Source organism: Apodemus sylvaticus, chromosome 19 (assembly GCF_947179515.1).
Source record: "Apodemus sylvaticus chromosome 19, mApoSyl1.1, whole genome shotgun sequence".
NCBI classification, from domain to species: Eukaryota; Metazoa; Chordata; class Mammalia; order Rodentia; family Muridae; genus Apodemus; species Apodemus sylvaticus.
The window spans coordinates 16,619,733-16,644,618 of record NC_067490.1 but is presented as its reverse complement, the minus strand read 5'-3'; the positions used below and the strand labels follow the sequence as shown (position 1 = coordinate 16,644,618).

At 42.8% G+C, this 24,886-nt stretch overlaps 1 protein-coding gene across 3 annotated transcripts in view; it reads right to left on the bottom strand.

Moving 5' to 3' along the window:
- Bicc1 (BicC family RNA binding protein 1) overlaps nt 1-24,886 on the bottom strand; it is a 227,704-nt gene that overhangs the window by 88,110 nt on the left and 114,708 nt on the right. For all 3 annotated transcript variants that reach the window (XM_052163406.1, XM_052163408.1, XM_052163409.1), the window contains exon 3: nt 10,953-11,022. In XM_052163406.1, coding sequence (XP_052019366.1) covers nt 10,953-11,022 — 70 coding nt within the window. The remainder of the gene's footprint in view (nt 1-10,952; nt 11,023-24,886) is intronic.

The following is a 24,886-nucleotide window of genomic DNA, read 5'->3' as shown; positions in this document are numbered from 1 at the left end:
TAACACTACACAGGGGGTATCGATATGCACAGGAAATAGTTATCTTGAAATTAGTGGTATTTAGAAGCTGGGCCCGGGCAAAGCAACGGCATCACCAGCATAGGCATCACCAGCACAGGCAAGCAGTCAACTCCTGACTCATTCGAACTGACATGGTCAGCTAACTCTATAAAGTGGCATTGTGAGTCTCAGGCTCTCCAATGCCTATAGGGTAGAGGAGACTTTCATGGTCTCATCACTCCTCAAGGCCTAATCAGGTTTTTCTCTTTCCCAGCCTCCCCTCTTCCAGAGACATAGGTTCTTACCCAAGGTTAAGCCTCTGCTACTGCTTCCATTATTCAAATTCATCCCCACTTTTGCAGATCCATACTAAAATATATAAAAACCCTGAAAATACCTTCCTTGGCTGTGACCCCCACTTCCCTCCTCTTCAATGCTATTCTAGTAGCGATGGTGAATTTGGACATTTTAAAGCATTTCTTTTTAAGTGAGAAGAGCAGGAATCCTCAGCCCCAAGGGCAGACACGAAGATGGATGTTTTGTAAGCTCCTTTGGTCTCACTAGAGTACCCACTTAGCAAAGCACACACTGACGGCAACTGGAGAAAACTGAGCCACAGGTGGTTCTTGTCTCTGCAGCAACAGACAGGGGTCACTTGTGTTTGCTGTGGGTGATCCTGACAGGGGTAAGCGGTGGACAAGTTTAGATTGGAAGGTTTGAGATCTTTGGCCGCTGAGGATGCCAGCTCTCACTTACATACACACACACACACACACACATGCATGCACACACTTTAAAATATTAAAAATAAGTATTTTTAAAAGTGACCTTACTTTTTGATGTCCCTAAATTGCCAATGATATAAATCCTATGAGATATTTACCCAAGAGAAAGCTTGGGAGGGTTGGGTAGAAATACACTCACTGGGTTATAAAACAAAGGAAGTCAAGTCATAGTGCTTGACCTCAAATATTAACATCTTTGGTGAATGAAAACTGCCTTTCCTTTCTTCTCCCTTTCTTAGTTTACACAATCCCCAACTCCGTAGGACAAATCAGGGCTCCCCGGTGCAGGGCTCTATGGGTGCTTTAGACCACAGAGAGAAGGCATGTGGTACCTCTGAAGTGGCGGAGGTCAGAACCCGGTGTCCACCCTGGTAAGAAGTGGAATGTCAAGACACGGAAAATCACTCCCAACCCTGAATGCTCCTAGTTACGAATCTATCTAGAAATAAAGACGGGGCCAGAGATGGAACTCAAGCCAACCCCAAATAACATACTGAAGTTACTGGTTCTTCACTGGAATATAAGAAATTGGAAACAATTTGGAAACTTTTGCCATTAGAATAGGAAATCAAAGCCCAACACACAGACATAAAGCCAAGCAATTTATTGGGTATCCTTTCTACCCTGCCAAGAAAACTCTGGAATCTGATGACTCTCGTACAATATTTGTGAGGACTTCTCATGTTCTGACAAAATAAACACAGACACACATTTTCGGGCTATTAAAATCGAAGGTCTAACCTTTGGGTAATTTACATTAGCATTCCAAAGTTCTACATGTTAACCTGCGCTTCATCTTAAGTCTTAAAAAAAAAAATCAACACACTGCTATTTAAAGTCAACCCACTACTTTGCAGTTTAGAATGGAAATATTCCGTGAATTACTTATACATCAATAGAAAGAAACAAGAGACAGATATGGGAGGGAAGCTTCATCAGAGGAGGAAAACCATTTAGAAAGAATGCTAGAGGCAAAAGGAACAAACCATGGTCACAGGGGAAGGGTGTGGACAACGGGCCAGTAGGACGGATGGACGGCTCTCAGTAGAACAGAAACATTCCATAACCACACGGAAAATGCTTGGCCAGTCTGCTCATTAAGGGTGTCATGGCTGTTCCTGGTTGTCAACCTGAACACATCTGGAAGGAACTACAACCCAGAAATGGAGGGCACACCTGTGATCCAGATCTTGAGGCTGGAAGACACAAGTCCTGACTGGATCTTGACATGGAGATCTTGAGGCATAGTGACCATGAAAAGCTTAGGCCCAGGCAAGGTAGTGCACGGCACGCCTTTAATTCCAAGAGAGAGAGGCAAGCAGATCTCTGAGTCCAAGGTCAGCCTGGAACAACGCAAGTCCCAGATGCAGGCGTGGTGGCACATACCTTTAATGTGGCCACACCATCTGCTGGAGGCCTACACAGGGACATTGGAAGAAGGAAGACTCACTCTTCGACTGCTTGCACTTACTTGACAGCACATCTAGATCCTTGGACTTCCCACTCACAGCTGACCACTGTTGGGTTAGTTGGATTGCAGACTCTAAGTCATCACAATAAATTCCCTTAATATATAGAGAGACATCGCATAAGTTCTGTGACTCTAGAGAACCCTGACTAAGACAAAGGGGAGAATATAAGAATAACTGCTTTTCAATGGGTATCAGAGGCTGGCCAAGAGGTGAGACGCTGTCTCTCCCTTCCAGAACTCAGTTCCACATGGTGGAGCAGCTACTTGGAAGATGGGATGAAAAATCTGGAAAACAATGGAGTTGTTCACAGCCTGTGGCCTAAGAATTCTACTTGTGACGACGCTTCAGGGAACATGAAAACATAACATACATGGACAGATAACCCTGACTGTAGAAGAAATAGAACTCAACCTGTGGCCATGAGACACATTCGCTGAGTTACATCATTACCCAGCCACCCCTTGCACGCATATAGCGACATTTCAAACATCTACAAAAATAAAAGGTTATTTGTGTCTCAACCAGGAAGATCTCCACGTGTGTTACTCTTCTGAGAAAATCCAATTGCAAAACTGTGTAGAATGAGCCTATCATCAAACAACAGAAAGACACAATGTCTGTGTAAATCAAGTAATCAAAGCCACACATACGAGACTGTGATTTTTATTTTTATTTCAGGCAGAAATTATTTTGCTTTGAGAGTCATTTCTGGCAACAAGGATAGAAAGAGAACATACCTCCTCATTCCGGAAATCTCTTTAATATCTTTTGATAAGAACATCTCTTCCTATCCAGGACTGTATGAAAACTGCTGCAATGAGCCACTAGTCATTCTGTAATGGCCCCAAAGGGGCCACTGGGTAGAAAGTACACGTCACCACGATTTATGATCTTCAGCTAATGAGCAACACCGCATAACAGCTCAGGACTGTCAGCGACTGCAAAAGCCCTTCATGGGAATAATTTAATTGCTACTGACAGGCGTAATAGATGTCACTAGGATCTGTCCCAGCAGTGCCATGACTGATGGAGACGTGGAAGAACTGGGCAAGGTCCACACAGGATTTGTGAAGTCACTGAAGCTGGGTGCCCATTTCCAGACCATGACAACTAGCAGCTGTCCCCTATGACAATGTGTGGTGATGGTCAGAAACCTGTGGGCTTGCCACTTACCAGAGAGACACATGCCAGTAGGGAACTGAAGACAACAGGCATAAAACTGAAGAATGGAAAATCTGTCCCAAGGCTCTGAAGCCAAAGACATGAAGTAGGAAACATAGAGAGGATACAAGTGGGTGCCTTTGCACAGTTACCCATGTAATTTGAACTTGATCACAAGGTGACTTTGAAAATAGACTGTTTATGCAATATAAAATATATGAACTTCAATAACTTCTCACCATGAGCAAGCTGCACCCTCTCTCATATCAGTTATTAGTACACACACACAAACATGCACACACACAAACACACACATACATATACACAACATACACATACAGACACACATACACACTCATACATATGCATACACACACAAACATGGAGACACACACACATGCACACATCACATATACAACCATGCATATACACACACATGTACACAAACATGCACACACAGACATGCACACATACATACAACATACACACATATACATATACTCACATGTACACACACATGCATACACACACAAACACATACACTCACACATATGTACACACACAAACTTGAACACACATACATACATATACACACACATGCATATCTACAACCATATTTACACACTCATGCATACATACACATATTCACACACACACACACACACACACACAGTGGGACTAGTGATAGTCTGTCAAGCAGGTTCTGTAAAGACACCAAAACCTCTTTGGAAGGGAATATTGCACAGTGGTAACAAGAAATTGAGTTCTCAATCCCAGAGAAGACACTGAGGGACACCTACAGGCGCCATACTGAGTGGGGGACACTCAGTGAAGTCAAATGTAGTGGATGAGTGGCGGCTATGCCTCAGTACTTAAAAAAAAGCCACAAAAGCCCACAGAGGGCACATACGTGTATATTACCATGAAAAGGAAGTCGCTAAAGACCGGCTTGCATTTAGCCGTGTGCATTTGAAGTCTCTTGGCTGCTTTGGTGTTTAGTAGCTCATGTCTTTTTAGCTGCAAGCTCCACAGTGCATGGCTATATCCATCCAGTCGTCTCTTGATGCTAAGTTTTGAGAACCATGAGCAAAGTCCCCATAAATATGTATCTGCGGGTTTTCTCTGTACATGAGGGTTGGGTTCTTTCTTTCTTTCTTTCTTTCTTTCTTTTCTTTTCTTTCTTTCTTTCCTTCCTTCCTTCCTTTCTTTCTTTCTTTTTTGACTCAGTTGCTACACCAAGAAGTGTGATTTCTGAATCATTTTGTAAATGCTCTGTTTGCCATGAACCTGTCTTGCAGAGCATCCCTACCATCCTGCAGCCCATTACCTATGAATCAGAGTTCCAGTTGCTACACTGTATCAGTATCATTGGCTCCTTGGCAACACTCTGAACTTGAGCCATTCTAACAGGCTGGAAGTGGGATTTCATTTAACATACCATTCCCCAGAGACAGAGAAGGCCAGACTCTTGCCATCGGCTTGTCTCCCTTGGTAAAGTATCTAGTCCAATCTTTTGAGCACTTTCTAAGCTGTCTGCCTGGTCACTGTTGAGGTCTAAGAGTTCCTTGTGTATTGCAGCTACAGTTTCAGCAGGTATGCCTTTTGTAGCTGTGTTTCCCCATCTCTGGGTTGTCCTATCCCTCTTTCCCCATTTCTTTTATTTTCTAACATCTCTTTCCAAGGCCAATTAATGTGTTTCCTAAGTTAATAGAAAATGCTTTTTCAACAAACAAACAAAGAAACAAAACCCTGCCAGATATATAATATCACATTTAACAAGAATCTGGAAGGTTAAGAAAACCCTCACCTTTGTCCCAACAGTGCCTGCCTCTCATTCAGGAATGGGAGAGGGAGGAGGAGGGAGAGGGGGAAGGAGAGAGAGAGAGAGAGAGAGAGAGAGAGAGGAGAGAGAGAGAGAGATGAGAGAGAGAGAGAGAGAGAGAGAGAGATTATTCACCAATGCTTTTCAAACTAGCCACTCATAAGGGAGGGAGGGAGAGCTCAGAGGAGGAGGAAAGGGGATGGGGGAAGGAGAGGGGAGGGGAAGAAAGGGGAGGGGAAAAGGGGAGGGAGAGGGAAGGGGAAGGGAGAGGGAGGAGGAGGGGAGGGGAAGGGAAGGATGAAAAGGGAGGGGGGAGAGAGAGAGAAAGAGAGAAAGAGAGAGAGAGAGAGAGAGAGAGAGAGAGAGAGAGAGAGAGAGAGAGAGAGAGAGATTATTAGCCAAAGGTGCTGAGAACAGTGGCTGCCACTCAAACAGGAAAGACATCATTCTAAACCACGGTTCAAGTACATCAGGGGTCCCCACGTCAGCACGATCAAATGTGCACTGAGGGCTAACTATGCACCAGAGCAAACCAGGGAGAATAATGAGGGCTGACTATGTGCTAGAACTCAACCTGCGTGTTCTTGATCTCTAGAGAATGAACTACCAACCAAGTCTAATGCCCTACCTCTTTCCCTTGTCACACACAACATTATACTCTAATAATACACATGTGCAGACACCCAGCGACAGATGGGGAGAAAAGTTTCATCAGTGTCCCCAGAGTGTGTTCTCTAATTTATCCAGGCAACGTTACGACTTTTTGACACACGAGCAGGTTACACACTCACTGATGGGAACACTTCAGTCCCCCCCCCCCCCATGTGGGGCCTTGTTTCTCTTTCCTCTGAGCATTGCTTGCCAGCCGTGGACATCCTCTAAGACGCTTTCCCCAGGAAACAATAGCGAGCGTGTGGCTTTTCCTCATGTGAAGATGACCTGTCCGATACCTATTTGCTCTACAGGGATGCAACCAAAACTAATCAAATCTCACGGACATGTTGGTGATGCTCTTGTTCCTTTTGGGAGGAAGGGAGGAGCCAGATGTGATGCTATTCAACTTCCAAGCCAGGACACGTGCCCAGCAGTCCAGAGAATGCCTGGTGTCCTTGCTGGTCCTGTGGGGCATCCAATCATAAACTGTCCCTGGGGAGACTGGTGCCTGTCACGTTGTCTAACTCTGGAATGAAATTCCATCGATGCTGACCCCAGAGTCACTTGGAACTGGACACAAAAACTTTAATATTGACCCCCCCCCCCATTTACCTTCGCCAGTCTATGAAGAGATTGATGAACGCATTAGAAGCAAAGAGAACTGTAAGAAAAACATTTACCTAATTTAAGAGACAGAGCCGTCCAATTTGAGTGTGCAGTACGGCCATCCCTTTGCGATAAGTTCTCATTACTGACTGCTTTTATCTCGTGTGAGGGCAGCTTGAGCTGGAATTCCAGTTGGAAAAGCAAACTTGCTCAAAATGCTGCTCATATTTTAATGAAGCTTCCTTTAACTTAGAATAGGCCGTAGCTCAGAAAAGCACATTTCGGAGACTGAAAAGATCGCCTGAAGTTATTCCAGGTTAGTAAAACTTTATGGTTTTAAACACTTTAATTCTTAAATACTGGTTTCGCTAGCACAGACCTCAAGCTTTTTCTATGTAAACTCTTTGGCTTCAAGAGTTCCAGTTTTATATTCTCCCACACAAAATAAATTCAGAGAGGAGAGAAGAAACTTGAAGTATTTATTTGTCTTAGTTGTGACTCCCCTGAAGAAAGAGAATCTTGGGGTCACAGACTCAGATGCCTGGATTCTTAAGCTCTCAATTCCTTCTGTCTTAAATGAACCTTCTGCCTTCCAATAAACCCAAACACTCTGGGGGGGGGTAGATAGTTATAAAAATTCTTTATTCCTCAGTCAACGCGTGTGCATGTATGTGAGTGCACACGAGTGTACACATATGCACATGCAAGCAAACGCGCACAAACACACGGGGAACAGAGTGTGTTTGGCCTGTCTGTGTACACTTCTATAAAATACTCTGCAGAAAATAACTCAGCTGATGGCTTCCTACTCAGCTCTACCAAGCATTTGCTCAGAGGGGAAAGAAAGAAGGAGGAGGAGGAGAAAGAATGAAAAGATGCGAGGGGGAAACGGAGAAGACAAACACCAGATGTTCTTTTGCTCGGAGGCGCACAAAACATGCAGAGCGCACTGAGTTATCTTTACTGCAAATGTCTCCTGACTATGAAGATGACGGGAGCATCTTCTACAGCAGTGTGGCTCTTAGCATGCCAGGACAGATGGCATCACGGGAGTTGAGGGCAGGCTTCTCTGGTCATCAGCTGTGGCTGCCCCTACCCCTGTGTCTGTTCCATTGGTGTCAGTGACCAATCATACTTCTCTCTGAGGTGCCCAGTTTTCATTTCCCAAACTCTGCCTGACCCCTTTAACCATCACCATGAAACGAACTTGTCAAATATACAAATCCCCAGCCTGCCTCTGCCTGGGTCACCACCTAAGAGCTATTGAGAACTTTCTAGAGAAGAATCTACATTTTCTAACTGAAGTAAACTCTGGCTCTGGCTTTCTGCCCGTGTGCCAGGCAGTAACCGTCAGCGCCTCTGCCAAGGCGGCTACTCCGGCACCCCGGCGGCCCTTCTGATAAAGCAAACACGAGGGCTTAAAAGATAAGGTTTGAAGAGAGCTACTGGGAGCTAAATTTGGAAAACACAAAACTGGATTCCCGTAAGATGAAGGAGGCGGCAGACAGGAAGAATGGGGGCCACGGAAAAAAATGTTTGTGTGGATTCAAACATTTAGGCAGAACCACGGAAACACAACAATGAAATGTGAAACAAACCCATTGTGGGTCGTCCCTCATCATAGTCCGGGGTATCTCCATGTCCCTGACCTTCACACCACCATGGGGTTTAGATTTAATAAATCACCTAGTATGTGGCATGGGCCCAGGAACACACATGCATACTCTTTCATAATGAGGGCTGGGAATGAGGGAAAACTTGAAAACAAACAGCCCCCCCTTTTCTCACAACACACAGGGACAGAAGGCAGCAGCCCACCAGATGAGGGAATAATTCCCTTCTCAAACCTCTCCTGCTGTTTAATTTTATTAGCTACAGAATATAGTAGAACTTCATCTCAAAATTAAACCATTTTAAAAGAACAGGAACGTATACGCATATTCCATTCTGTATCAAGAAAGGGGTTGGTAGGATGTTAGGCCAAGAAAGGATCCATTGGCAAATAACAACCATCAAACCAACTGAACAGTAAATCCCTCTGAGGGGCACTTTCTACTCTGTCTCTCTTCTATGATCTCTTCTGGCACGTTCTTCTCCTTGTGTAGCATTATGTACAATCAGAGTACTTCATAAATAACAAAAAAGTAAAACGAAGTGGGTGAGACCTGAACCTGCAGGGACCAATTCTTAATCAAAAATCCAGAGGTTCACATCAGCCAGGCGAAAATTGACCCAAATCCTCTTGGGCACACTGCTGAAGCTGTTGACGCTGTGAAGCATGCTAAATCATCAAGATGTGCAGGCCAGCTGAGCATCCCAGAGAGCCAAGCGTGCCAGTGACAGAAGCCATTCCGAAACTATGACACGACCCTGCCCATCCCCACAGTCCCTAACTCTCTAAAGTCCAAACCACATTTTCAACAACAACAACAACAACAATAATAATACCAATAGCAAAATGTATCAACAGTTTTTCATGAAAATGGGGGAAAAGATCAATCACCATGGTTACAAGAATAGGACATCTGAGATCATCCCAAACTGTCCTAACAGTCATACTTCTCCACTATGGATTTCCACTGGGGACTGTTAAATTTCATTCTTATTAAGGCAGAAATGCAGTTAATTTCATTTCTTAAGTAAAACATCCAATAACAGGGAATGGGACCCAGGGTATGTTTACATTTCAATTTACCTACTTAGTCAACCAGGGATTTTTTTTTTTTTAACAGTCAAACAGAATACAGGTGAACCACTGGTCTCTTCTGCTGCACAGTGATGACAAGACAGCCAGATACATGACAAGAGGTCTCAATTAATTAAGATAGGAGCATCTTCTCTAGTGTCTTGAGCACCTACACAGCTTACACAAAGGCTTGGAACCACACATGAAAAGGAGACCTGTCTGATTTCAACACATTAAAACTATCCCAGGCTGGAGAGATGGCTCAGCAGTTAAGAACACTGGTTTGTCTTCCAGAGGTCCTGAGTTCAATTCCCAGCAACCCCATGGTGGCTCACGACCATCTGTAATGGGTTCTGATGAGCTCTTCTGGGGTGTCTGAAGGCAATCATAGTGTACTCATATACATAAAATAAATCTTAAAAAAAAAAACTAGGGGGTCCCAATTCCTTGTCACCATGAGCTAAATAAAAAGTAAGAAGACTAAAGTTTCTATAGGCATGCCTCATCTAGTTAAAAACACTCAGACACAGATACACACACACTAACACATCACTCTGTAATATTACTTCTATTCTACAAGATGGGAACACAAAGTGAGACGGAAAGAAATCTAGACTAAAACATGAAAGGACACTAAACGCCTGTGCCAAGTTAAAATGTCATTTAGCAATATGGTCGCAGAAGGTGGAGCAGGAAGACAAACTCAACAGCAGCAAGACGACAAAGGGCAGACAACAAGACAAAGGGCAGACCACACGATGTGACTCAGCTTGCGGGAATCCTATATGTTGGACTGTTTGGTGGCATTTGCATTATTCCTCTGATGGCTATAGAAATTTGTATTCTTCATTAAATATACACAGCAGGATTGCTGAAACTACAGTATATTTGAAAAATTATATATACTCATATATATACATAGTATATAGTATATAATATACTTCTATATATAGTATATTCATATATTTACAATATATTTATATTTATATAAATATAATACATAATATAAAAATAAATGTTGATATATAAATATAATATATAATATATATTCTTAAAACACATACTGGAAAGTCACATTTGAGAATAGCATAGAATTAAAAAAAAAAAAAGCGAAATAAGTCAGTGTTCCTTCCATCTCTGACCATCTACACTTAGGCAGTTGTATGTATAAGGCAGGGAAATGTCCAGTCTAAAATGTGGTTGGTCTAATACTGTCAGATAGACGGAAAAGATTCATTTGAGAAAGGAGGAAGTCTACGGCTCATTCACAAGGAAGAAGGGCACGGTATTACACAACAGCTCTTAAATCTAGACCATGACAAAACAAAAAACAAAAAAACTAAAAACTAGAAACAAAAACAAAACAAGCAAAAAAAAAAAAAAAAACCCCAAAATGAAAAAAACACTACTACTACCACCACCACCACCACCACCAACAACAACAACAAAAACACCTTAGTCTAGACAAGGGAAACACAAGCTATGTAGAACTGCCATTCCTTGTGGCCACTGATCCGAAAGACATCCTTCAGATCCCAGGTTACTGTGAAGTCCATTTCGGTAACATTTTTATTATAATACTATTATTTAAACATTTTTTTCTGCTGTCACAAAGCCACCTATATATATTTTAATCATGAAAGCCTCCCCAGACACAGCTACTTGACAAGCACTTGAGGACAAAGGTGAACAGAGCCGAGGGTTATCGTTCCAGCAACCCCAGAAACTCACTTTTTGAACATACCTACTTCCCCTCCCAAATTTACCTTTCTTGGATTTGGCCCCAATCTTCAGTTTGGACGGCCATGCAATCTGGGTGTTGGTCTCCTCCATGATCTGAGTTGGGAATCAAGAGAAAAAAATATTGACTCAATTAAGACCTTGTATTTACAGATAAGATTTTCACACGTTCAAAAAAATTTTTTCTTATTTTCATGTTTCTAGCTTTGTGCTGACACAACAAGATGAGCTCAGCTTAAAACAATGCAAACATCTTTTGGAAAGCTCGGGGGAGACGAGGGGACGTGTTTTTCTAAGCCCTCAATCTATTGAGAGTAGCCAAGTCTGTGCTGTTCTCTCCCTGAGTCCAGAATTTTAACAGAAACAAGAGCTAAAAAGACATGGACAAGTAATTAACCCAACTTGCTGCCAGGACCATCAGAGATGCTTTGTGCTGAATAAAATTCACCCAAGAGCATCATCTATATACCAGACATGACTCTTGTAATACAAAACTGTGAGTTAAGCCATACTAAATGAAGATTTCCTCCCATCCCCCCAGATGAAGCACATCTCTCTCTTCCTCCATCCCTCCTTCCCTCCCTCCCCCAACACATTTGTATTTCATTAAAGCTGATGAAATGCTTTTAAACACAGCATTCCCTTCAGAACGCTCCATTTCCCGTCATCCCTCCCATGGGCCAAGATAGTGTTTATGCTATAGTTCTAACCACTCATATACGCAGATAATACCAGCAGAGGGAATGGAACCCAAGAGACCCTAGCACATAGCGTGAGGGAGGACAGGCAGCAGGCATCGAAAGTGGAGGTGGCAATGATGAGGCAGAAGCCACAGATGACAGCACAAGTGAAGCCAACAAGTAATCCTAAAGGAATCAGAGTCTCCAAGACAAAACAGCCTTCCTTCCTTCCTTCCTTCCTTCCTTCCTTCCTTCCTTGCCAACGGGACTGTTCACTTTGTAACACCAATAGAAAACTAACTCTGCAGCAAACTAACAAGAATGGAAAATGCAACAAACTAACACCAAGCAATTTTCTAGGTCTAGCAACAAAGGACAGCCAACAATTACTTAGAGCAAGACTCCGGTTGCAGAAAAGGCAAGATGAGACTTATTTACTAATATGCATTTAGGGTTAACTAAACAAATCAACTCTGATGACAACTGAATGTACTAAGAACACAACTAACACTAATTTCGTTCTCCAGCTTGTGTATCAGACATGAGACTAAATGGTTGAGGTAGGTCTCCTTCATTCCTTCATTCATTCACCCAACAGCTCTCAGCAAATGTCTTAAGCTGGCAGCCCACCCATGGGTTCTGTCTGCTGTTGGGGGGGGGGGTGTTAGGGGTTGGGCCAACATTTGAAGATCCAAGAACCTGGCATAGTGATTCCAATCTCTGATTTTCTGGAAAAGCTGGTGGATTCGGCACAAGGAATTCATGACAGCATTTGGCTGGCAGGGACAACAATTGCCTGCTGTGTGCTGGGCCAATGGGCCCTCAGATGCTCCAGAGCCCCACTGTGTCCCCGATGCTGAGGTCAAATGTCACTTGTATGCTGCCGCTGACTTGTTTGTAGTGCTTACTGGTCGCTTGGCCCAATTGCTGTTTTTCTTAGAAAATATTTCTATTTGAAAGCAACAAAACAGAAACCAAGCCCCCACTGCCCTTGCTTGGTCTATATACTAATCTAATCCAGAAGAAAAATGGGAGCCTCTCACCCTTACCCTCTAAGACCTGGTCCCTGACTGCCTCACCATTGCTAATTAGCTGAGTTGATGTCACTATTCATTTGATCAACTCTATGTTATTGGTTTTGGGTTTAGGTGTTGTTTTGGTTGGGGTGGATTTGTTCAGAGGGCAGATTAGAATGAAGGCTGTTTTTGTTTTTTGGAGGCTTATTTTAGTTTTTTGATTGTTGTTTTGAGACAAGGTCTTACCTACACTGACCTCAAATCTTCCTTATTCATGCCTTCAGTTTCCCAACTTCTGGGATTACAGAATGTGGCAACCAAGTCCAACTCTCTCTAAGGGAATAATTAAAAAATTAAAATAAAAAAGGAAGGATGTCTCAGTGGTTAAGAGCACTTGCTGTTCCTACTGAGGACCTGAGTTCTGTTCCCAGCACCCACGTGGCAGCACACAGCCATCTGCAACTCCAATCGTAGGGGATATGACGCCCTCTGTTGATCTCTGTGAGCACTGCTCAAACAAGGTAAACGTCTATACACAAAACAAAAAAGCAAATCTTTCTTTTCTGGTTTTGTGATTACTATTTTTCTGTTTTTATGTCCATATATGGAGCTATGGAGATGTGTGTGTGTGTGTGTGTGTGTGTGTGTGTGTGTGTGTGTAGATATGTATGGATATACATATATCCATACACATATATATGTATATCCATATATATTCCATATATATATACACATACATATATTCCTAAGTATAACCACAGCAAACCTTTTCAAAAAATAAATGAATAAATAAAAAATACTTTCCTTTTCAACTGCCCCTACTACAGCTGCCCAGTAGATGATGTGCCCTCCCTGCCTCGCCACTTTAGGACCTGGGAATCTACTGATCTCTCTTCCAAAATGTTCTGGTCCAGGCTCTCACACTGAACCACAGGCTCCTCCCCACTCTGAGCCTTCACTCATCACCTACTCAAGGATTCTTCCCATCCTTCCGTCACCCAGTTAGAACTCACCCCAACTCTTTACTCTTTACTTTACCCTTCTCTCTTATCCTGATGTCAAGCGAGTTACAAGTTCACAGGCTGAAAGACAGAAATTGTGCTCGCTGCCCAGCACACAGCAAGCACCAGGTATGTTTAGGCAACTGACTCTGGTTATGCTCTGACCTAGTTACCTATCTGGAGTGAGGCGCCATTCTCAGCAAAGTTCATCCACACCATTCAGGGCAAGTTACTCTCATTTCCCATCCATTATTTGTAGTATCTACTGCTAAAGCAGTCACGGGGACTTTCAAAGATGGATGGAACCCTGATGCAGTAAATGCTTACTGATGCTGATGGCTCTAAGGAATCAGCTAGCTGAGAAATGGCACAGACACAGTCTCTCACATGGGAGGAATGCTTGGGGGGAGGGGATTCAAAAGGACATGTGGGAGAGCATTGGTCAACACAAGAGAGGCTTTGAGTCTCAACTGGTGCTGTGAGGAAGGATCTGGTCTCCTACCATCTGCATATATGGATAAGCCCCAAACAGACTTGAAGACATGGCACAGACCAAGACCTTCAGGCTCGTGTGACTGTCACGAGCTGTGTGTCGGCCTTAATAACTCATGACCAGGTGAGAAGCTATAGCAGGATGGAGTAACTTATTTTGCTTCCAGAGTCAGAAGTTTTCCCTCAAGAGCTTATCAGTTAGGATGGCAGGGTAAGTGTGTCCCAGTAGAGTTGGAATCAGGGAAAGCTAGGAGTGGGGGAAGGGGGAAGAGATTTGGGAGGGGGAGGGGGAGGGGAAAAGGGGTTCAGGAAGTCTAGCCTCCTTAAGCACAGTGCAGGGAAGAGCCACAGAGATGGAGCTGACACCAGCACAAGAAACAGCTCAAAGGATGCACATGCAGCAAGCTATGCAAAAAGGTTTCCGAAATGGACCAAAGGGTGGGGGGTGGGGGGCAGAAGAGGTGAAATTGGAAAGATATGGAAAGGAAAGACACCATATAAAGCCCCCAAGAAGAAAATGACCTTCGCAGTCTCTGGAGGAAAAAGACAATTTCTGAAGTGACCTCCAGAAAAAAACAAAAATTGGTTCTAGGTTTTCTTCTATGGTTGGTTGGCTGTTTCTGTGACTTCTGCTGTTCTAGTTTCTACGTGCCACCACAACCAAAGCCCAGAGAACAAACCGCTGACTTCACCTTACCTTCTATAAACACTAAAAAAAAGTATCCTTTTAAATTATGGGACTAGGAAGAAAATCTTGCGGCTTCATAGTGGGTGGAGGCACCTACTTCGCTTTAATAAGAGGGTCTTGTGTGTTTCCTAAGGTCATTTAGTTATTACCAGGAAGTCGCTTCCCAGAAACCTGCTGTGAGCCTTGGTTCACATGTAAGTCAATACTCTGTCTAAAATGTTCGATTTCCATCCGTGGGCTAATTGGATTAAGTGGCTAATTGTGACCACCTCTCTCCCAGGAGATGTTGATGTCCCCAGCTGGGTGACAAGTGACCTCAAAGTTGAGACATAGCCTAAAACGCCTTATGGAAATAAAACTATAAATACCGGTGTGTCAGCTAAGTTACAGAATACAGAAGTATGCCAAGCCACAAAAATCTCAGACAAAAAGAAAAAGACTGCTCTCTGCACCGAAGGGGGAAAAACCTGGAAGCAAGTTCTAGATAGACTCTGTACCACATGCATGCGGAGGCCAAAGGTCAGCAGCAAATGTCATCTATCAATCTTCATCTTTTTTGTTTGTTTACTGCATTCATGTGCATAGGATGCGGAGTGTGGTGGACACATTACAGTGAGTGTCTGGAGGTCAGATGATAATTTTAGGAGTTGTCTCTTTCCTTCTATCATCTGCATGCAGGGACTGAACTCAAGTCATCAGACTTGACCACAAGCACCTCTGCCTGCTGAGCTAATTTGCTGGCCCCTCTGCCTTATTTCTTGAGACAGGATCTCTCATTAAGCCTGGAAATCATGGATTTACGAATTGTTTCTGGCCAATAAAGTCCAAGGATGCTCTTTTCTACAGCCTGAGGGCACTGAGGTTACAGATGCAGGCCATTAGAGTCAGCTTTCTACTTGGGTGCTGGGGCTTTGAACTCAGGTCCTCAGACTTGAGTGGCAGGCACTTTACCATCTGAGCCATCTCTGGAGCCCCTAAGAGATAGGGTCTTAAAATCTTAATATTGCTTATTTCCACCTTCTTCAAACCCAAACTCAAAGAATAAACATCAAACTATGAATAATCTTAAATTGTTCCTTAAATGTAAACCTTAAATTGCTCCTTAGGTAATATTTTTGAGACAGTGTTTCTATATGTAGCCCAGGCTGGCTTCAAATTCGCAATCCTCTGCCTCAGCCCCTCAAGTTGTAGGCTCCTAGGATTACAAGAATGCAACAACATCACAGCCAGCACACCATGAAGATCTAAAGGATTTTTTTCTAATTAATTTTAGCTCCCGTATAACATATAGAAATCTTCTATATTACGACATCAGAAGAGATCTTGAAAAGTCCACCCTGTTCCTGACTGTCCACATACATCACAAGATGGCTGTAGATGTAGCCAGAGACATCCATAGCTGGTGACCTCAGCTATGTCCAAAGATTGACACCCAGAATTGCAACATAACCATCTGAATAAGTAACTTTTAAGTTTCTGTTAATGAGACTTGCTGTGTTCATGACTTACAGAATATGAATAACTGAGTCACAACTCAATGATTATGCTACTATCAGATTGGATTGGTATCAAATATTTATAGCAGAAAATACTATTGCTAAGACTATCAACTTTCACTAGGAAGCAACTAAAATAGGGAGAGGGCATGCTACAAATATACAAAACTACTTGTCTTCACCTCCTACTTCATAGGTGCACTTTTTATTCTACTTTTCTATATTTTTTAAAGATTTATTTATTTTATTTATATGAGTACACTATAGCTGTCTTCAGACACACCAGAACAGGGCATCAGGTCCCTGTTACAGATGGTTGTGAGCCCGCATGTGGTGGCTGGGAATTGAACTCAGGACCTCTGGAAGATCAGTCAGTGCTCTTAACCCCCTGAGCCATCTCTCCAGCCCTTTTCTATTGACTGAGAATTTTATATATACATGTGTGTTTTGAGCAACCCTTCAATTTCTCCTCTATCCCATCACCTCCTTCCTCCCAAGTTCATGTGCTCTCTATATTTAAAACCTCTGATTCCTTTTAGCACTGCCTATGTGTCCATGGAGGGCCACCTATGGGGGCCTGGGCAGCCTTTCAGGGGCTGCATCCCTGAAGAAAAGACTAAGTGAGCCCTTCCCCACCTGCGATTCCCAAGAGCTCCTCAGCTAGGGCAGGGATTCCATTAGCCCCACCCCCACCCCTAGAATTGACAGTGTGACACTGCCTGGCTTGACCCTGTACAGAGTGTGTGCGTGCAGCCACAGCCGCTATGGGTTTATGTGGACAACAGTCCTGCCATGCCCAGCAAATACTGTTTGAGCACAGACATCAGATATTTCTGCTTCTTACAGCCTCTGTGCCACCTCTTCCTCAATGATGATTGAGCCCTGGAGGAAGGATGTGAGGTGTAGACGTCCCATGAAGAGAAGTACACTCTGCTGTCTCTTGTTCTCTGCAAGCTAACAAGTTGTAGGTCTTTGTATTAATCACTATTCATTGCAAAAAAAAAAAAATCTTAAAAAGGTTCTCTGATGGTGAGGGAGTTTATTAGCATATCCACTCAGCTGGATAGTTGACAGTATCAGGGATGCAAATTAAAAGAGCAGAGCATTCCATCCTCCTGAACTAATGTTTCCTTTTTCTTTAAGTATCCTTAATAAATACGAAATTACGTGTCTTTGTTGGGCTGTAGTTGGGGGTAAAGAAAGATTTAGGTGGGAAGTGATGGTACTGTTTATGTTGGAAAATTTTTACCTTTTGGGAAATTTCCACCACTTTTCTTTTAATTTCAGAGATTTACAACAAACTGTTTATATAATTTTATCAGCCTAAAATAGACTGCTAAAGCTAGGCCAAAATGAGCAAACACCATCTCATCAAGTTCTACAAAAACAATTCCCAGTCCTGTCTGCAATGTTCATCACAGATTTCAGGTCTCCAGCAAGTTTCCAATTTGTATGCCACAAGTGAAGGGGCATCACAAACCTACACGTTTTGCAGGTTTGTGGTAATTACGGGATAATATGTTGCAGGTGAAGGGATCCCATGCCAAACCCCAAACAGCCAGTCTACTGACATGTTTATTTCAGCAGAGTCTTCCCAGGCCAGAGTAATCAGCACCTGAGATCAACCCAAGGCAAGTGCAGTTTACGCTGACTTTACTTGAAATCTGCATTCTCCAGCCAGGAAAGGAACACTGGACTCCCTAACTGGAACCTTCTCCTCTAATCCATTGAACGCTCACCCAATGGCTACCAGATGGGGGCCACCTACAGCCTGCTTCTCAGAAAGAGCAGCTCATCTGCAATATACGGCCCTCGTATCAATAGGGAAGCAGTTTACCCTCATGAAGGAGGTGGGGTGTTTTCTTGGTTATGTCATACAGGACATGAGAGTTGGTTTTAATCATGCCACCATGAAGGAAGCCAAGCAAGAAATGAGGAGGATGCAGTAAACTCTCCCCTGAGGGGTGGAGGGGTGTCTGAAAGCTTAAGATGTTTACTTTGGTAGGACATTATTTATATATCCTATACATATACATATATATGTGTATATATACACTGCATATATGTGCACACATACACACGTGCATATACATACATATATGTACATATATAGATATATACATACATACTATATACATATATACATATATATACACATGCATATACAATATACATAGATATACATGTGTCCATAATATGCATACATATACACACATATATACTACCTCACACACACACAGTGGGTTCTTCTAGTTTTATTTTAAACCAAGAAGACCCTTCCATTCTTCTGTATCTTCATAGCCACCACTGTCTCTTGCATTCATAGTTGTCATACACCCCCTTCTTATATGTGCTTCATATTATACATACATATATATATATATATATATGTATATATATATACATATATATATATATATAAGCTGAAGGAGGAGAAGAACGCCACATACCAGGAGGCCACTCAGAAATTCCCACATCTGAGACTATCCCCTCACCAATACCGAAGTAACTCAGGCTTAACAGACAACTCCTCAATGCTTCATTAATGGAGTAACCCAGGGATGGCTGAGGATAATTGTCACACCATAAGGCATTCCAACCCTACTTTCAAACACACAATGTGCATGCATTGTGAGAAGAATTGAGTTATCATCATAAGCAAATTAGCATCAGGTGGCCAGGGCTACAGTTGCCAGAGTTTGAACAAAGGACAGGGAAAATCTACACAGAACGTCAACACACAGCCCGTGGTGTACAGACCTGTTACACATTCGTTTTGTTACCACAGCTTACAAAACAAAACCAATTCCTAAGGGGTTCCCAGCAACATGACCATAGACCAAGCTTCAATCTCAACTGTTACAAATCACTACATAAATAAAAATGTTCAGAGAAACCCATGGCCAGTTGTGAAACTTCTAAGTCTGGTATGACTACATGCAGAGCTCTGTCCAGCATCTCCACAAATACATAAACGCCCGTCATCCCTCAGTATCCATGAAGAATGGGTATCGGGGTCCTCGCAGATACCCGAGCCCATGGATGTTCAATACTCCAATATAAAAATGCACATTCCTTGTGTAGTAGAATCTACACACAGTTACCTTCCACATTAAGTCATCTGTTATTTCGTGTACCTAACATACTGTAAGTATCTCTATTGTTTGTGGATTGATGACAAGCAAGAATGTCTGGTCCTATTCAGAACAGATGTAATTTTTACAAGCATCATTCAGTTCAAAGTTGGTGGAATCCACAAATCCAGAAGGCCTAGTATAGGTGTAATGATCCCTGGTTTCCTAGCTTTAAAATATAGTAGGGTTTTATAGATATAGGTCATCAGAAGGGGAAATTGGCTGGCCATATAACAGCATCGTAATGGCGAGAGCTAAACCAATCAAATGGCAAAGAGCAGACAAAAGTACCAGGTGTGGACTGTTGAGAGTCCCCCTGTGGACAGCCAGAGGAACTCTGAGATGGCTCAGGGGATAAGAACACTGGCTGCTTATGTAGAGGACCTGGGTTCGATTCTCAGCACTCACATGGTGGTTCAATACCCCCTAAAACTTTAGTTGCTGGGATTCAATACCCTCCTCTAGCCCACTTGGGCACTGTAAGACAAAGCTATAGACAAAACAACCACAAACAAAATTTTTATAAAAGGAATTTTTTTATATACAAAAGGGGATTCTGTCTGCTGTCTTTCACGCTCTGGAGACTCTGAAATCTAAGCAGTCCATAACTGTAGCACACACCACGTGCCACTGGTCCATTCTTATGTATGTCCAGAGGAAGACAGCTGACAGCTTTCATTTCTACTGTCAGACATAAAGGTTTTTAATTAAATCAAGACCCCCAGATCCTTCTCTCAAACACCAGCAGTGACAAATTATGACAGGCATCAGCGAGTTTGACTAAATATTAATCTTCAGAGAAGAAAGCCAAGCCATCCTACAAATTAAAATGAATAAGCTGAATTTCCAGAACTCACTGCAAGCTAAAACGCCACGCAGCCACCCAGGAGTGACCAATTCTTATAGGGACTTTAAATATAGCAAGCACATCCTTATACACTATTGTTAAAAATTTAGTTGCACTAACAATGATCGATTTCATTATACACATTAGGGAAACTTCTGTCACACTCTCAGAGATGTGATTTCGTCCTCAGTATAGAAGCAAGCTTGTTACCACGCCGAAGTGATTTTCTTTATCATCCACACTGTTAGCTATCCCCTCGATAATATGTGGGTTTTTAAAAATTGTATTCATTTACTTTAAAAGTTATACAATTCTAACATAGCAGTTACTAACCCTTCACATAAATGTGGGGGCATTGTCTTGTCTTAGAGCCCCCCCCCCCTGTTTGTGGGGTGCTTGGAAAACTCGGGGTAAGTCCCATCTTCAGTTTCTAGACTCTTCTTCAGTCTGACCCCTAAACATACAGAACAAGATGCACACACCCATTTTGGGGGAAGAGGGAGCTAGTTTCATAACTTCCTGGATAACATAAGCAGTCCAAGCAAGCAGTGTGTGAATAAGGTTGACCACGCAGCTCAGGGATTAGTAGCGCCAAAAAAGCTGAGTTTTCCTAATAGGGGAGGACTTCCTATTCAGATCCATCTACACCAAGGTCTTCTAAGAAATGCACCTTCTGTAGACCAGAAATGATGTAGGGAAGCCCAATGGAACCAACGAATTGCCTTCATTCATGGGCAAACCGAAAGGTGACATTGAACTCATCTGGGGGGGGGGGGGGGCGGGGAGATGAGTGGAAAGTGTAAGTTTTCACCTAACTTCATAAGCTCATTTGGTGATGCTCAAAGGTATGTGTGTATATGAGAGAGAGAGAGAGAGAGAGATTTTAAATTCCTGATTACATAAGTTGGTGTGCTTGGCCCAAGACCCCAGTGGCATCTGAGCGATTGTGGTAAGGGGAGACCTCTTTCAAACTAAACTAAAAGGAGATTGTTTTTAAATACATCTAGCCTGCACACTTGTATGTTTTCTTAAAAAGTAGAAGACCATAAAATGTTGGACTCTGTATAAACTGTCTGCTGGCAGTGTTTAATATATAACGCTCTAAGAATGTCATTTTCACTAAGCTGGGGTGCAGTTACTGAACACCTGGTCTTGTACACACACATGCACACACACATGGGGAGGGAGGGAGGGACGGAGGGAAGGAGGGAGGGAGGGAGGGAGGGAGAGAGAGAGAGAGAGAGAGAGAGCGCAACTCTAGGACCCAGAGGCTACTAGGTACATAAACTGACTTCTAACCCTGGACCATGGAGCTATGGGTCAGGAATGTTCCTCAGTCCCAGCTTTGCCTCTGAGTCATCTCTCTGTCACACCATCTCCTCAAAGGCTCAATTAAAAGGATCCAACTAACACTGAAAGGCAAATCTGATCTTCCAGGTGCAGTAATAGTTTTCAGACTCCCATCTCCCTCTGGACCTGCTGATTTGTCTTTAAAAGGGTAGAGGGAGAGAAAAAAACTTGAGAGTTGTTTTTATCCTAGAGAATGCATCTCATTTTTTAAAATCCTGAAGACAGGAGGCAAACCTACTTCCTAAGAGAGGACAGAAAAGTGTCAGGGCCAGAGGACCAGGGAGTGAGCGTGCTGTGAGATTGTGTCTCCTAGGATGTCAGAAACTGTAGTTATAAAGTCTCACCAAGGTCTGCCCAAATGTGAGCTGAACGAGGACACCCAGAGCCACGGGCGTGGGAAAGACCAACAGTCCATGGGCGTGGGAAAGACTGACAGTCCTCAGCCCCAACAGAGCTACAGGCAACTGTGGACTGCTGAGAGCGGGAGAAAGAGTCTTCCCCAGGGAAGAGCAATGCTAATTATTTATCCAGTATCAAATGGTCAGCTCTGAAAGCATACACTTACAAGTAACATATATGCATATATACATATATATGTGTATATATATATATATATATATTTCAGTGTTGATATATATATATCTCTGATCTTTCAGGCATGTCAATATTTTTCACATATACATATACATATATAATACACACATATATTATGTATATAATATATACATGTATTATATATGTATGTACATATGTATGTGTATATATGATGTGTGCGTATACATATATACATATATACAGATATACATATATACATACATCATATATACATACACACGTATATACATAAATGCATATATACATATATACATACATCATATATATATATCAACAATTACTGAAAAGGAGGCCATGAATTTAAGAGAAAGGAGAGGGTGTATTGGAGGGTTTGGTGGGAGGAAATCATATAATTATATTATAATCTCAAAAGTAAAATAACAGAAGATATAACAACAAAAGGTAGAACGAAAATCTACTATGCAGGAACTAACCCTAGACTAAATCAAACAGGGTGAGTCCGGCTAGAAGTGCCTATCCTTCCTCTCCCTGCTGAGGAGAGCCACACTTCTTTATCTTATATGTCTCGATTCTACTTCCCTTAGCCCAGTCTTGGTCCTGCAGATGCCCCAAGAAAGAGTTACCATATCCATCAAAATAAATTTTTCAAGTTGACTTCCCCTAGAAGCCTATACTTAAGTTACTCTGTTTTTGACAAGTGTCCCCATTGTGAACAGCCTGTGGAGCATGACCTTTACCCAGTGGAGCACCACCTTTACCCAGTGGAGCACCACCTTTATCCTGGGGAGCATCACGTTTACCCTGGCGAGTACCACCTTTACCCAGGGGAGCACCACCTTTACCCAGGGGAGCACCACCTTTATCCTGGGAAGCACAGTCTTTACCCTGGGGAGCACTGCCTTTACCAGGGGGAACATGACCTTTACCCAGGGGAGCACCACCTTTACCCTGGGGAGCATGACCGTTACCTGGGACTCCTTAAATCTACTCTGTTATTTGTGAGTCCTGTCACCATTAGTGCTTGGCTCCAGATCTGCAGTCATAATGTAGAGGGGAGGCCACCACTGCCACCAAGCCAAAGCTTGGCACTCACTGCCACAGTGTCACTAAAGCGGAAGCCTACTCTTTCTTCCCCTGGCACTTCAAGAGGTCGGCACAGATATTTCTGAGGCAAGTGCTGGTGCCAACTCACTCCTTTCCTTTTTACCACTTCTGTTCATTCTGACAGTACTTTTTTTTTTTTTATCTTAATAAGTATATTAAGGTACAGATATATCTGGCTAGGCAGTTGTGGTGGTTTGAATAGGTAGGACCCCATACAATCATGTGTTTGAATGCTTGACCCATAGGGAGAGCATTATTAGGAGGCGTGGCCTTGTTGGAGCATGTCACTGGGGAGATGGGCTTTGAGGTCTCCTATGCACAAGGTACACCTATTGTGGCACAGTCTCCTGCTGCCTGCAGATGAAGATGTAGAACTCTCAGCACCTCCAGCACCATGCCTGCCTGGATGCTGCCATGTTTCTCACTATGATGATAATGGACTGAACCTCTGAACCTGTCAGTCAGCCCCAACTAAATGTTGTGATTGATAAGGGTTGCCTTGGTCATGGTATCTCTTCACAACGATGAAACACTAAGACACCAGTTGACCCTACTGTTATAAACAGGTTTTATATGGGATCCTCTCAGACCATTTATGTCTATCCCTCTGCCCCACTGTAACAGGGAACATGGATCAGAAATCACGGGCTTCCTTTTCTCTAGCCAAAAGTCTACAGTGACACAGGTTCGTAAGCATTGACATTCCTGGCGAGGCTCACAGTCACAAAAGTTAATTTAAAAAAAAAAAAGTATTTTTTTTTTTAGCTAATGAGATACTATCAAAATTGCTCTTGCTTTAAATGATATTAAAAATATTTATGAGGCAACTACTAGCCAAGCTGCTTTCTTAAATCCCGGGAGCCTGAAAGGGAGGATTCCCACTCCCACTCCCACTCCAGACTCTTTCCCTACCAGGAGGGAATCCCAGGATAAAGGCACTAAAAAAAAAACACAGGAGGGGGGGGGGGCTGCTGATGCCTTCGAGCAGCAAAAATGCTCCCAACCCCATCCCAAATCTGCACTCCAGCCTGCCAATCAGCTTAAAGTGGCTGCAGGAGACCACCAGCTGACAAAGATGGAGTCTGCACTGTAATCATGGTAGTCATAGCAACGCATTTCAAAGCCTGCTCCATCAGCAACAGTACCAAGAGGCTCCCCACCTTCAGGACCTGAAGGAAAAGAGAAATAGCTATTTGTGAGCACAAATGGGCTGTTTTTCAACGGAGCTGCTTGTCTGGTAAGTATATTTTCTAGCTGAGCACCTGCTTGACCTTTTTTGCTGCCTTAACAAAAAGCAACTTAAGGTAGAAAGGGTTTGTTTTTGACTCAGACTGACAACTGAGATTAGTCGTAACAGCATCTGCATGCAACTTTCTACGATGAAAAACAACAACAAGAAAAAAAGAATATTTGGTTGGTAGGATTTATGATTTTGGATTATCAGGTTAGGGACTTATTTTTTTCAACTAGAATTGATTTGATACAGCTAAGTCTCTGTGGCGATTTCAATAAGAATGACTCCCACGAGCTCAGATGTTTGAATGCTTAGTCTCTAGGGAGTGGCATTACTTTAGAA